This window comes from Panthera tigris, chromosome E1, assembly GCF_018350195.1.
Source record: "Panthera tigris isolate Pti1 chromosome E1, P.tigris_Pti1_mat1.1, whole genome shotgun sequence".
Lineage (NCBI taxonomy): Eukaryota > Metazoa > Chordata > Mammalia > Carnivora > Felidae > Panthera > Panthera tigris.
The window spans coordinates 40,998,157-41,012,621 of NC_056673.1; the positions used below are offsets into that span (position 1 = coordinate 40,998,157).

General features: G+C 49.9%; 2 protein-coding genes across 3 annotated transcripts; both read left to right on the forward strand.

Moving 5' to 3' along the window:
* Positions 1-1,157: 1,157 nt before the first annotated feature.
* Positions 1,158-6,265, forward strand: PSME3 (proteasome activator subunit 3). 2 transcript variants are annotated; one of them, XM_007087682.3, is made up of 11 exons: positions 1,158-1,425; positions 2,120-2,152; positions 2,273-2,335; positions 2,534-2,638; positions 3,538-3,586; positions 4,128-4,240; positions 4,507-4,575; positions 4,716-4,783; positions 4,883-4,937; positions 5,059-5,145; positions 6,024-6,265. In XM_007087682.3, exons 1-11 carry the CDS (start codon positions 1,384-1,386, stop codon positions 6,102-6,104), a joined length of 765 nt encoding a protein of 254 aa, XP_007087744.1. In that variant the 5' UTR covers positions 1,158-1,383; the 3' UTR covers positions 6,105-6,265. The 2 variants fall into 2 exon arrangements, with proteins under 2 accessions (XP_007087744.1, XP_042822329.1); XM_042966395.1 differs by lacking the exon at positions 1,158-1,425 and adding an exon at positions 1,889-2,015.
* A 1,623-nt stretch (positions 6,266-7,888) lies between these two features.
* AOC2 (amine oxidase copper containing 2) lies at positions 7,889-14,199 on the forward strand. Its single transcript, XM_015540029.2, has 4 exons — positions 7,889-10,772; positions 12,595-12,880; positions 13,115-13,244; positions 13,569-14,199. Exons 1-4 carry the CDS (start codon positions 9,185-9,187, stop codon positions 13,833-13,835), a joined length of 2,271 nt encoding a protein of 756 aa, XP_015395515.2. The 5' UTR covers positions 7,889-9,184; the 3' UTR covers positions 13,836-14,199.
* The last annotated feature ends 266 nt before the right edge of the window (positions 14,200-14,465 follow it).

Genomic DNA, 14,465 nt, shown 5'->3' on the forward strand with positions numbered 1-14,465 from the left:
AAAAATAAATAAAATGTTAAAAAAAAAAATTTTTTTTTTAAAATATTTACCATATTTTGCAATTATGTTGTCAGGTTATTTTCTAATGTCTTTCCCCAGTATTAAGACCCAGGAGGCCAGAGAACTTGACGCTTGTTTACCTTTGATGTCCCAGAGATGTGCTTTTCAATACAGGAGTGTGGCACCTCTGAACTGAGATGTACAGTATGTATAAAACTCATACTGGATTTCGAAGACTTAGCATGAGAAAAGAGTGTATAAGATCTCATTCATATTTTTATATTGATGACATGTTAAAATGATGTTTGGATAAACTGGGTTGAAGCACTGATCAAAATTACTTTCACCTGTTTTACTTTTTAATGTGGCTACTATCTAATTTTAATTACATAAAGAACATTATTTCTAGGCTCCGGGACAACGCTGTCCCACGGCCTAGTGCAGTGTCTTCTACTTTATTGAGTGAAAGAACCAATGTTAAGAGACAGGCCGAATGAATGGATGAGTGAAGAGATACGGTCTCTGCCTTTTATTAGGAGAATGGATATGGCGTTTGTCGTGGAAGTCAGGAGATCTGGGTTCTGGTCCAGGATTTACTGGAAACACTGTGTAGCCTTGGACAAGCACTGCCCGACTCTGGGCGCCAACTTGCCCATCAGGCAGGCAGCTGTTCTCTGAGGTCTGGAAGTGTATGAGAGTAAGTGGCGGAGAAAGGCGGGGAAGCCTGGTACAACAGAACTTGTCTTCAGTTGGCTCTAGACTAACACTAGAGCTTGGGCCGACGGGAGGAGGCAGCAAGAGTCACAGACTAGAACCCCCGAGCCCAGCGCCGGGACCGCCGGCTTCCTCGGTCCCACGTCACTGGGGCGCGACGGCGTTGTCCGTCCTGTCCTCGAGGCGGCTGCGGTTCAGAAGGTCCCTTCGGTGAAGGCGAGTGCCGAGCCGACAGAGGGTCAAACAGTACTCGAGTCTCTCTAATGTTCAGTTTTCGGCAAACTACCTTCTGCCGTCCTCCCCACTTCTTCACCCTTACCCGCTCAGGAAGCCGGGAGATAAGACTCCAGCCCGCCGCGTCCAGAGCTAGACCTCAGCGCGGCTGCGCAGGGCACGTGCTCATCCTCGCCGGAGTCCCGGCGATTGGCTGTGACGTAACTTCCGGCGTGAGCGGCGAAAGCCGGGAGGGCGAGCGAGAGAGCGAGCAGGCAGCAGGCAGCAGGCGGGCGGGCGGACGGCACGGAGGGAGGGTGCAAGCGAGCAGTGAGTGAGCCAGCGAGGGCGGCCGAGTCCCTAGAACAGCCGAGATTCCTCCCGTCCCTCTGACCCCCTCCCCGGAGCCCACAGCGCCTCCGGTCTCCAGTGGAGCGGACACGGCCCGGCCCGGCCATGGCCTCGTTGCTGAAGGTGGATCAGGAAGTGAAGCTCAAGGTAGCGGCACCGGTCCGGGCCTCCTTACCCCTCGCTTCGATCTCCGAGCAGTCTGACCGGCTCCCCACTCCCCATGGCGTCTTTGTCTCCCTGGGGACACCAGCTCTGAGCTTCCGCTCGGCTCAGCCCAGCCCCCCACTCCCAGAGATGGCACCGGGGGAGAGGATATTATAGGGTGGCCTTCTAAACCGCGTCTGGTGGTGGAGAGCCCCTGGGAGACCTCCGCGGACACGTGGTGGACTCAGCACTGTAGGCCAGTGACAGCTGGAAGTCCCCCAGCCCAGAAACGTCCCCCCGCCTCCGGATGCTACCGCTGCTCTCCCCCTACCCTTGGCGTCAGGCCTGCCTGGTATCAAAGGCTGGGTCTGGATGGGGATGGCACGTTTGTGAGCTCACACCTCCCCTCTCTACCTGTCTTTTGTTTGCTCTCAAATTCAGACAGCTTCAGACACTGGAGGGAGGGTGGGAGGGAAGACAGGTGGGTGCTGCTCTTAAGCCCCGCTTCCCTCTCCGAGATGGAGAAATGGATCCTCAAAAAAATAAAGTATTTACAGTCTGGGGGCCTCTCAGCTTCTCATTACAATTATAAGGTGAGGGGAAGACAGCTGGATTTGGGTTTTCCCATCCTGCCCTTACCTCTATTGGCCAGGTACTGACTTGGCTGTTACTGAATTGCTCTCTTTGTTAATTTTAGGTTGATTCTTTCAGGGAGCGGATCACAAGTGAGGTGAGTACAATAAACAGAAACAGAAGTGTTGGTTGGTAGTTGGGAGTTTCCAAAGAAGAGATCTGTAGAGAGAGACCATCCCACAATTATTAATTGAGCTGTATTTTCCTTCATCTGTAGGCAGAAGACTTGGTGGCAAATTTTTTCCCAAAGAAGTTGTTAGAACTTGATAGTTTTTTGAAGGTGAGAGACCCTTTTATTTTCTTCTGATTCCCCAATTTTTTTGGCACTGGTCTTTCTGTCAAGTGGGACAAATCATGTGTTGATTCTGTTTTGTTTTGTACTGTAAAACACTCTCATTTCTTGCCCTTCAAATGAAATACTTCTTTGTTCATTTTGAAAAGACTAATGTTGTTTTGGGGGTGGGTGTCTCTCTTTCAGGAACCAATCCTAAACATCCATGACCTAACTCAGATCCACTCAGACATGAATCTCCCAGTCCCTGACCCCATTCTTCTCACCAATAGCCACGATGGACTGGACGGTGTGAGTGTCCTGTGTTTTTCTTTGTATTCTGAAGCAATAGGTTCTCTATTCTCTGTTCTCTATTTCCTGGTCAGTTTGAACATGTACGAGGAGACAGCGGGATTCGGATCTAGGAACAAGGGCTCTTACAGACATGATGATTCCAGTACACCCCTTTTCAACCCTAATTTTCATTTATAGCATGAAGTGTATAACCTAATGCTCCACTGTCCTGGAGTGAGTTCCAAATAGGACTAATAGCTACAGGTTCCCTCAAGTTATCTGGTCTGTCCCTCTGGCTCTAAGCAAGATTTTTCTTACCCATCCGAATGTCTTGAGCATTGTTTACAGGATGAGTAGTTCTTGCTATAGAATTGTAGTCCCTGTCTTTGCCCCTGCATCTTTAGCACCTAGCGCTTGTCAAGTTGTTCGTTCACATTTTAAAATAACACTGATAACACTGTATTGTTGTTTGAATTACTGTCTCATCGATAGAGCTTGCAATTCTGGAAAGCAGAAACTGTCTTAATCATCTGTATCCCCAACACTTAGTACCGTACCTGCTACATGTATTAAGTGCTAAATACATGTTTGTTGATTGAATATTGTGCTTCTTTGTGGAACCAGAAGATTTGTACATATTCCCTTAATTATCCTCATCTTGCATTTGATGGTTCATTTTCCCTGTTGTGTATAGTATCCACCCCCTCCCCTAATTGCTTAATGTGTTATTTGAAAGGAAAAAGTGTAAGTTGTTTTGTGGCAAGAATGTTTTCTTAAAGCCTTGTGTGTGCTTAGTAAATTGTGCATAAATTAATAAAACAACTAATGGGGCCAAAGAAGGGATTGGACTTGCTTGAAGGGTGACTTGTGATGGGGGTATGTCAAGAGCAGGCTAATTCCCGTCTCTGTGTCCTTAGCCCACTTACAAGAAGCGAAGGCTGGATGAGTGTGAAGAGGCCTTCCAAGGTGAGAGCCTGCCCCACCTTACCCACTCCCTGGCTAGCAACCTGAGCAGGAGGATTGGGTCTGGTGGTCTCCTGGTCAGGAGATAGAATCAGATTTTATTTTTCAGAGTTAGCATTCTCAGATTCTCCAAACATAATCATTATTTAGCACCCAAAACCTAATTTCCCAATAAACAGAGAGGGTTTAATGTAGTGTGGACTGCCAAGGGAGAGAGATTAGAAGTGGCTGCACATCTCAGATTTTTCACAGAAGTCCCAGTTTTGTGTTATTTTCTCTTCCTTAGTAATATTGGTACATTAAATCTTTAGAGCATATTTTAATTTCTTTATTCTTCAGACTTTGGTTATACTTCAGACACTCCTTCGCTAATACGTACATTTTCTCTTTTTGATTCTCTTGGTGGTGTCATGGTTTGCAGATAGGGTTGTGATAGATAAAAGGCAGAGGTCATAGCATCTCATGGGTTTGGGAAGAAGAGAGAAAGGTGGGGGGTGTTAATGTCCTCCCTACCCCAAGCATTTGACCTTCGTGTCCCTGCCAGGAACCAAGGTGTTTGTGATGCCCAATGGGATGCTAAAAAGCAACCAGCAGCTGGTGGACATTATTGAGAAAGTGAAACCTGAGATCCGGCTGCTGATTGAGAAATGCAATACGGTGAGGCGGGGGCTTGTGACCTATGGGCTGACCCCATAGCCCCAGACCCAAATAGCCTGGCTTGAACTGAAAAATGTTGGATGTGCATTGGGAGGCATGGAGGTTATAGGGGGGTTGGCACATTAAGTTTCTTGGCTCTTGTGCTTCTGGCATGTGGCCCTAGCGGCATGAATTGTATACTTTCATGGCTTCAGCAGAAAAGGCAAGGGTCCTCATTTATATACTGTATTACTTATCATATGTATTTTGGTCCCCTCACCCTCCAGGTCAAAATGTGGGTACAGCTCCTGATTCCTAGGATAGAAGATGGGAACAACTTTGGGGTGTCCATTCAGGTAATGTGCTCGTATTACAAACTGGAGAGGAAGGTTTAGGAGGTTTACTTTCCTTTCCCCTGCTTTGCCTGTTTTCCCTTTCCCTTTGGTCTGCTCTCTGGGTGACTTGGAAGTGACTTGACCCACTTGGTTTTTTTTAGGAGGAGACAGTTGCAGAACTAAGAACTGTTGAGAGTGAAGCTGCATCTTATCTGGACCAGATTTCTAGGTAGGGCTGCTTGGGCCTGGCCCAGGAATCAGGGACTGGTGATGTGGCAAGCACTGTCCAGGGTCTCCTGCAGCTTCCTCCTCTTCTCTCTCCTTCCAGATATTATATTACAAGAGCCAAATTGGTTTCTAAAATAGCTAAATATCCCCATGTGGTAAGTAAGGGTTTGGGGGTCTGAGGGTGGAAGTGGAAGGAGAGGGAGACCGTTTCTGGGCAAGAGCTGCCTGTGCGCAGTCTGGCGTCGGGAACTAGCCTGTTCTCTGCCCTCCTTTCAGGAGGACTATCGCCGCACCGTGACAGAGATTGATGAGAAAGAATATATCAGCCTTCGACTCATCATATCAGAGTTAAGGAATCAATATGTAAGTAGCCTGACATATTATCTGACTGCCCACGGTCACCCTGGCTATTAGTTCTGGGGATCATTTTCTTGCTGTGCTCTGGGGGTCAAGACAGGGGATGGAGTACGATAAAATGAGTAGGATAAATTCTCATCAACTGAGTGTTGAGAACCATGAAATCTTTGGGAGCACGTAGCTGGGGGCCCCCTTTCTCTTTGGACAGCAGGGAGTGCAGTGCAGTGTAGGCGTGAAGATACGGGCATTAGAGTCAGACAGGCTTAGGTTCAGAACCAATTCTTCCTGTAATCTGTGGCCTTGGGCAGGTTGTTGAACCTAAAACTCCAGTTTCTTCATCTCTAAGATGAAACTTAGAGTATCTACAGCACCCAGGTGGTTTTTAAAAGTGAGTGAAATAGGGGCGCCTGGGTGGCTCATTCGGTTAAGTGTCTTGACTTTGACTCAGGTTGTGATCTCGCAGTTCATTGGTTTGAGCCCTGCGTTGAGTTCTGTGCTGATAGCTCGGAGCCTGGAGCCTGCTTTGGATTCTGTGTCTCCCTCTCTCTCTCTGCCCCTCCCCCTGCTCACACTATGTCTCTCACTCTCTCAAAAATAAACATTTTTTAAAAAATGAGTGAAATAACACATCAAAGACCCAGTGTAATTGTTAGTACATTAGGTGCTCAGTAAATGTTAGTTGTTGCTAGACACTTGGGTCCTGGGAAGTACCCGGGAATCCCGTGTGTGGGTATTAGAGAGGGGAGGTGGCCACCCTGAATTTGCATTCCGGTGAGTGAGATTGGGATTATGCGTATGATTGCTTAGGGATTTGTGGTTGGTATCTTGTTTCCTTGGGAAGTTGGGGTGGAATAAATGTGTGATTTTCTGACCTTTTCTCCCAGGTCACTCTACATGACATGATCCTGAAAAATATCGAGAAGATCAAACGGCCCCGGAGCAGCAATGCAGAGACACTGTACTGAGGCCAGGGCCAGGGCCAGGGGACTCTGTGAGTCTGGCTCAAGACCGACATTGCCTTGGTTTGTTACATGACTATCGTGATGGGGAAACTGGCTGGAAATAGTAATCACACCTCTCTCTGTTTTTAGTTAGAGTCTAATGAAACTCTCATGTAGTTCTGTGACGTGTTTACCTCTTTTTTCAGGCCTCAGGAACTCTTCTATTTCCTTCCCTAATACCCTACACCCGACCTGTCCCAATTTCTGGAGAACTCCAGGTTTGTGTGTGCAGGATATCAGCACAAGAATATTTGTGTTTTCTCTCCCTGCCCTTTCCCTCCTGTGTCTTGGGCTTTGTGTTTTTTTCTTTCTTTTGATTAGTTGATTAGAAGCTGAGGGAACTGGAAGGAAAGTGCTAGGTGTTTTTTAGGAACTGGAGTCGGGGGGGACCAGCTCCTCTCCTCTGACATAAGGTTAGTGTCTCTTGCCACTGTGTGGGACATTGGATCCTCCCTCGCACAGTTTCCCTGGTAATGACTTAGGGTTTCCCATTCACATACCTCCCACCTTGAACCTGATCATGACAAGAAACACCTTAGGCCTTCAGCCAAATCCCTAGCTCCTTGAGATGTTTTTATAACTAGGATTTTCACATACACATATGTGTGTGGTATACACAGACAGACAGAGCATATGCCTTCCTACTCTGTTACCTGATTTCCCCATCCCTTCATCTGTGGTGTTGTCCCATACACCCCCCCCCCCCCAATCCCATGAACCCTGTCACACATCATTCAGAAAGTGATAGTTGTCTTAGTCCTCACCCCCCAGGGCCCTTTGTTTTGCTATTATAGCCTCTTGGTGCCCAGAGGCTGGTAAGTTGGAGGAGAGCTAAGAGATGAGAAGCAGAGGATTTGGGGAAGGCCCCTTTCTCTGTGACTCGGGTCCTTTTGGGCGTTATTGCAAAGGATGGTCCTCTGACTCCTGGTTGCCTCTTCCCAGGCCAGTTGTAAATGGGGTGGGGCTGTCTGCAGCTGTGAGGGCCAGATGCTGCTGCTCCTGCTGGGCTTTCCTATGGGAAAAATATTTCTCTTATTTATAGTATTGTGCTTCCAAGGAAAGCAGCACCTGTGTGTGTGTGTATGTGTGTGTGCGTGCACACGTGCACGTGCGCATCGTGTGTATGTGAAAATCTGCTGGGCAAGTCAAAACTATAGAAGAGTTGCCTCCTATCTCTCTAATCTTCCAGAGATACCACTTGATACAGCTTTTCTGTTAGCCGTCATCAAACCCCCACTTTTTCATTCTGCCACTACTGGAGAGTCCGTATCTGCAGTCAGCCTGCCAGTGACTCTCAGTATCTGTTTCTGACTTTTATTCTTCCCCTGTCTCCTTGCCTTCAACCCCAATCACATTTCCGCCCAGATGCATCATTTTTACTCCCAGTATGCTGTAGAGAAGGAGTCAGGATGCTGTCTTCCCATGAATAGTACTCAGTAACAAACCAATTGCATTTTAGTTGGGCAGTGCCCCTACCCACCCTCCAGATCCCTTCCAGCTGATACCCTTCCCTCCTGCCACCATGTGTTTCTCAGTTTCCCTTTTTGTTTGTTGGATTATTCTGCCCTTTCTTCTCACTCTACCACCCTTGGATCGTAATGTAAAATTCTTTTACCATGTCAAGAAATTATTAAAAATGCAGGTACTTTGACCTCTTTCTAAAGCTGCAGATCCTGGTGCGATATTCTGGTGACTAGGGACATACCCGTACTCAAGTGCGTGCACATGGGCACACCCACCTCCACATACACCGCCAGCCACCCTGTTGGGGATTTTTATACCAATTGAGCTCTTTTCCCTAAAATAATGGGAAGACTGAGATTTCCGCCAACCCAGAGGCCGGGGTGGTCCTTCATTTGTGTTCAGTCTGAATTAATGTGAAAGTTTGCTCTTCCCGAACCTAAGCTGCTTGTCTCTCTCCTTCAAGATCCCAGCTCCTTCCTCTCTTCCTTGGTGATACCCATGAACTGCCAGTAGAGGCCACTCTAGTTCCACGTGTGGGGAATCACCTGGCTCAAGGCACACCCTACCCTGTCATTTTCTATACCTTATACTAATTTTCCCCACTGAGTAGTGGCTTAAATTTCTTGAGGAGATACCAGGGACTCCTGGTTTTGGTTTTCCAATGACTTGGAGGGCTGTCTAGGACTGTAGCTGAAATAAAGTTTCCTTAACTTCTACCTTGCAAAGTAGCCTTCTGGTATCCAGCGATCCCCTCATTGTCTGCAGAAAGAGATTTGAGATCTTGAACAGCGGAGGAACATTTGCTGTATTTGGTTTCAGAGCTTGGTACCAGTAGCTAACAGTTTTTGAATGCCTCCCCTGTGTTGGGCTCTGTTAAGCACGTTATGTGCATGGCCGTGTTTAATTTTCATGAATCTTGGGTAGTTTACCCCTTCTTGTAGGTGAGGACACTGAAACTCATGATAAGTGACGACTCTGAGGTCCCACAGCTTAGGGACGGGGTGGGTGGTGATTGGTGTACAAATCCGACTGCTGAGCCCAGGTGCTCACTGCTTCTGTCCCACTAACTAGGTGAGAGGCCTGATATTACAAAGCAGGGGCTTGGCCTTTGGCAGCTGGCCAAGTGCTTCTTGCTGAACTGGGTCCTGGGAATATTGGGGGTAGTGCCCGCTAGGAGGTAGGAAAATGGATAGTTCCGTGCCTGGGTGTAGCACACAGCACTTCACTGGGCATCTGAGATCTGCATTCTGCCTCAGACCCATTCTGAGTGAAAGGTAGAGCTTACAGTTAATCCCTTGAGTCTAGTCTGAGTGACAGTGATCAGAACTCTTACCAGTGCTGCCACCAGGAGTTCAGGGGCAGGGGACAGGCTGTGCACGTGGATGTAGTGCCTTGAGCCAAACCACGGAACAGAAAATTGGAACAGAATTATATAAATTAAAGTCAGAAATTTCCTGTCCAGCCCACAGGGTGGAGTTTTCTCCATTCCTATCCATCCTACTGAATATAAACCCTGATTTGATGTCAGTAGGGGGAAGGAGCAGCTGGTAGGACTCACATTTCAGCTTTCTGAGTTCACCATGAATCTCAAGGTAGTCCTTGTGTTCCTGGCACTGTCCCTCATTACCATCTTTGCCCTGGCCTATGTTTTGCTGACCAGCCAAGGTGGCTCCAGCCAGCCTCCCCGCTGCCCCTCTGTATCCCCCAGTGCCCAGCCCCGGACACCCCCCAGCCAGAGCCAGCTGTTTGCAGACCTGAGCCCAGAGGAGCTGACGGCTGTGATGAGCTTCCTGACCCAGCAGCTGGGGCCAGGCCTGGTGGACGCAGCCCAGGCCCGCCCCTCGGACAACTGCGTCTTCTCGGTGGAGCTGCAGCTGCCCCCCAAGGCTGCTGCCCTGGCCCACCTGGACAGGGGGAGTCCCCCGCCCGCCCGGGAGGCACTGGCCATCGTCTTCTTTGGCGGACAACCCCAGCCCAACGTGAGTGAGCTGGTGGTGGGGCCGCTGCCGCACCCCTCCTACCTGCGGGATGTGACGGTGGAGCGTCACGGGGGCCCCCTGCCCTATCACCGACGCCCCATGCTGGGAGCAGAGTTTGCTCAGATGTGGAAACATTTGAAGGAGGTGGAGCTACCCAAGGCACCAGTCTTTCTGGCTTCTGTCTTCAACTACAATGGCTCCACTCTGGCACCTCTGCATGCCACCCCCAGTGGCTTGCGCTCAGGGGACCGTGCTACCTGGATAGCCCTCTACCATAACATCTCAGGTGTTGGGATTTTCCTTCACCCAGTGGGGCTGGAGCTACTGCTGGACCACAGGGCCCTGGACCCTGCCCGCTGGGCTGTCCAGCGGGTCTTCTACCTTGGGCGCTACTATGCAGACTTGAGCCAGCTGGAGTGGGAGTTTAAGGCTGGCCGGCTGGAAGTTGCTAGAATTCCTCTACCCCTGCCGGATGGGGCTTCATCCCTGAAGTCCCGAGCCCCCCCAGGTCCTCTCCCCCCTCTTCAGTTCTCACCTCAGGGCTCCCGATACAGTGTGCAAGGGAACCTGGTGGCGTCCTCCCTCTGGACATTTACGTTTGGTCACGGGGTGTTCAGCGGCATGAGGATTTTTGATATTCGGTTCAAAGGCGAGCGAGTGGCCTACGAAGTCAGTGTCCAGGAGTGTGTGTCTGTCTATGGTGCCGATTCACCCAAGACAATGATGACCCGATACTTGGATAGCAGCTATGGACTTGGCCGTCACAGCCGGGGCTTGGTTCGGGGAGTGGACTGCCCCTATCAATCTACGATGGTGGACATCCACATATTAGTGGGCACTGGGGCAGTCCAGCTGCTCCCGGGTGCTGTATGTGTGTTCGAGGAGGCCCAAGGACTACCCCTTCGGAGGCACCACAATCACCTTGAGAGTTATTTCTATGGTGGTTTGGCTGGCTCAGCCCTTGTAGTCAGGTCTGTGTCATCCGTAGGCAACTATGACTACATTTGGGACTTTGTATTGCACCCAAATGGGGCTCTGGAAGGGCGGGTCCATGCCACAGGCTATATCAACACGGCTTTCCTGAGTGGGGGTGAGGAGAGCCTCCTCTTTGGGAACCGCGTGGGGGAACGAGTGCTGGGGGCGGTGCACACGCATGCCTTCCACTTCAAGCTGGACCTGGACGTGGCAGGTGAGTGCTTGGGTGAGGATTGAGAGTTGGGGTGGAGGAGAGGGAAGGGAGACCCCCAAATCAAGCCACAAGCAGAGAGTGGCATGCTAGCACCACGATCTATTGTGGCAACAGAGAGGGACTGGTGTGTATTCAACTGCAGTCAGCCCGAAACACCGGGCTGACCTGGCACAAGAGGAGGGATGCCCTCACCCGGCTCCCCTGACTTGCTGTGAAACTAGCGATTGTGAAACTAGTTTAAATGCAATGGCTGTGCCTGGCTGCCTTAGTCTCGAGTGACTCCGCGGGTAGTGAATTTGCCCCGTCATTTGGGGCTGGAGTTGGGGCTCTGAGATTTTCCTAATGGATTCTGAGGGTCAGTGGTTATGGGGAAAGCAGGAAAAGGAAGCAGTCTAACAAGGTTTTCAGAGTAGAGGTGGTCCTGGGGCATAAGAAGGGTGGGGACACTAGTTGGGGGTTGCCTCACAGGATTTCGTAAAACTAGACAGAGTACAGTGGCCCCACCATCCTCCTGGGGAGGGTCATTTCATCTCTGCCAGCACATGTCATAACCAGCCCTCCAGTGACACAGCAGGCATGTAAGTCGTGCTGCAAGTGTAGAAAGGGATTTCTCAAGTGGGGCTCAAAGCACAGAGAGGACTTACTGTTCCTGGCAGATTTTTATCAAGAACAAAATAACTAACTTAATAAATCAAAGACTAGGAGACCCAGAAAGGAAAATAGAAGTCTCCGGCCCTTTGGCCTAAGGAGGGTGGGGGGAGATAGGACAAGAAGGGACTGGCCAAGTATAATGCTCTGCAACTACACATCTTGTGACACGTTTTCTATCCTCTTGATTATAAAGACATCATTTGGGGTGGGAGGAAAACTAAGAACATTCCATGTTTGAAATGAGCATATTAACTATTCTTTGACGTATTTGGAACAGGACTTTTCTGATGTGAAGTTTCTCTTGAGCGTTTCTGGTATTAAAGAGCCTGTCTAGGGGTCCCTATAGTGCGCAGCCCAGGCGCCTGCATACGGACAGCCTGCAGAGGAACTGGGCTCGGTGCAGCGCTCTGTGCACCATGCCAGGTGCCTTCACAATAGGTCCTGTTTAAAGGAACGGACAGCCTGAGCCTGCAGAAAGAGTATACGCATGTGCCAAGTGGGAAGAGGAGTGTACATTATGAGTGCAATCGAATCCCGGGGAGGTTTCAGCCAATATAAAATCTAAACCGACTCACTTCTGAAAAAGAAAAACCAAAGTGGTCCCCACCTTGTGGAAAAAGGAAGCAAAATATCAGAGCTGGGAGAAATATGTAGAGCACCCTGGGAAGGGGATTGGGTGTTTCCAGCCAGCTTCTCCAAGACAAATCTCTCTTTCATAGTTAACAAGAATGTCACTAGCCACCTGCATATTCTTTTCCACTTACAGAGCTCAGCCACAGAACAGCTCTTACTATGCCCGCTGTAGAGATTCAGAAAGAATCAGAAGAGCCAAGAATTGGTCCAAGATCTACTAGGTAGACCAGTTGCTACGTTGTCAGATACGTTAGCCACTAATCACGTGGCAACTGAGCACTCAAAATGTGGCTAGTGTGACTGAGGAACTGCATTTTTAACTTAAATGGGTCTAGCCACTTGTGATCTTAACCGTACTGAACAGGGCAGGTTCAAAGAAGATGGGCCAGCACTCGAATCCAGACCTGGGTCCCAGCACAGAGTGCTCTCTGATGAGCTCTGCTGCCCCTTGTCAGGCCAGTGCAGTGGGCATCATGGGGGAACCAAGGGACCGTCTCACCTGGTGTGGACCTCCTTTCCCCCCTCCTCCCCCTGGCAGGGCTGAAAAACTGGGTGGTAGCTGAAGACGTGGTGTTTAAACCTGTGGCAGCCCCTTGGAGTCCAGAGCACCAACTGCAGCGCCCACAGCTGACTCGGCAGGTCCTGGGAAGGGAGGACCTGACAGCTTTTTCCTTGGGAAACCCCCTTCCCCGCTACCTTTATCTGGCTAGCGACCAGACTAATGTCTGGGGTCACCAGCGCGGGTACCGAATCCAGATCCACAGCCCCCTCGGCATTCACATGCCCCTGGAGAGCGACATGGAGAGGGCCCTCAGCTGGGGGAGGTGAGGAGGGCTCTGGGCACTGGGTGGTAGGGAAGGACTGGTCCGCTTCCCCATCCCAGCTCTTGGAGACCCCAACTCACTACCCTTAGCCTACCATTCACCCCCCTACCTCTAAGATCCAAGTAGATATGGAATGGGGAGTGGTCTCACACAGAATCTGATCCGAAAGACTTCTAGGCCAGTAACGGACCCTGACATTTTCTGACACCACCTTCCTTCAACATTCCTGGTCAGATACCAGCTCGTGGTGACCCGGAGGAAGGAGGAGGAATCACAGAGCAGCAGCATCTATTACCAGAATGACATCTGGACACCCACCATGGCCTTTGCTGACTTCATCAACAATGAGACCCTCTTAGGAGAGGTTGGTAGCCCTAGAGGCAGAGGAGAGGGTCAATTTATGCCCAATGTCTTGGCTGCCCAATCCCTGACCGTAGGTTGGAGGGCATGGTAGGTTTCCAGTTCTCAGATTCAGGGGCCAACAAGGGTCATTCCTCTTGGGGTGAGATTAGCTCTGAGACCCTGACCACTCCGACACTTCTCACAGGATCACCCCGCCTACAATGTGGGTCCAGGGCTGGGCAGAGGTGGAAGCAAGGCTGAGGCTAGGGGCTGGGCATCGTGGCTGAGGGGGGTGGTTCTCTGGGTCTTGCCTCCAAAGTCTTTCAGCCTCTTCCTCTTCCTGCAGGACCTGGTGGCTTGGGTTACGGCCAGCTTCCTGCATATCCCCCATGCTGAGGATGTCCCCAACACTGTGACTCTGGGGAACAGAGTTGGCTTCTTGCTCCGACCCTATAACTTCTTTGATGAGGATCCTTCCATCTTCTCCCCTGGCAGCGTCTACTTTGAGAGGGACCAGGATGCTGGGCTCTGCAGTGTCAACCCTGTGGCCTGTGTCCCCCACCTGGCGGCCTGTGTCCCAGACTTGCCCCCTTTCTTTTACCAGGACTTTTAGCCCCAAGGGTGTGGTGGGACATGGAGGGAGGTTGCTGAGATGTTTGTACCTTTCTCTCTGTTCTCTCTTCCTGCTCCCTTGACTCTTACCTATTAATGTTCCTTAGGAAACAGCCTCCCATACTATACCCTTATATATCCCCTCCATTAATTCCTATTTTCAGTTCATTTTAAATGATGAATTTATACAAATGATATTATTAAAATATTCAAGCAAAAACATCACAATTCTACCACTCAGAAATAGCTAGTGTTCACATTTGGTGAATGTTATGCCAGACATTTCTTTATGCATATGCATTGAAATGGAAGAATAGATGGAATTTTGTAAAAATAGATGGTGTGTGTGATTTATAATAAAAGGTATTACAAGATTTTTATTGCTTGAATTTCTTCTATTTGACTTTTGAAGTATCTAGAATCTGGCTTCCCCCCTCTCCCCCCCCCCCGCCCCCGTGCCCCCTCCAACCCTCCCTCCCCACCCCACCCCACCCCCCACCCCCCGGGGAATATTAAGGACTCTGGCTAAGGAAATTAGCAATGGAAGAAGAGAGGGCAAGGGGGATAGACCTGGCCAAGGAATGCTGCTTGGGAAGCTACAGGGCTGGGGGTGGGGGTTTCCTTGGAAGGA

Bases quoted from the DNA above. Each gene is read 5' to 3' on its own strand.
- PSME3 (XM_042966395.1), top strand. From the start codon at position 1,941: ATGGAGAAATGGATCCTCAAAAAAATAAAGTATTTACAGTCTGGGGGC. The intron at 2,016-2,119 runs GTGAGGGGAAGA...TGTTAATTTTAG, and splicing joins CTTCTCATTACAATTATAAG to GTTGATTCTTTCAGGGAGCG. The intron at 2,336-2,533 runs GTGAGAGACCCT...TCTCTCTTTCAG, and splicing joins AACTTGATAGTTTTTTGAAG to GAACCAATCCTAAACATCCA.
- AOC2 (XM_015540029.2), top strand. From the start codon at position 9,185: ATGAATCTCAAGGTAGTCCTTGTGTTCCTGGCACTGTCCCTCATTACC. The intron at 10,773-12,594 runs GTGAGTGCTTGG...TCCCCCTGGCAG, and splicing joins GCTGGACCTGGACGTGGCAG to GGCTGAAAAACTGGGTGGTA. The intron at 12,881-13,114 runs GTGAGGAGGGCT...ATTCCTGGTCAG, and splicing joins AGGGCCCTCAGCTGGGGGAG to ATACCAGCTCGTGGTGACCC.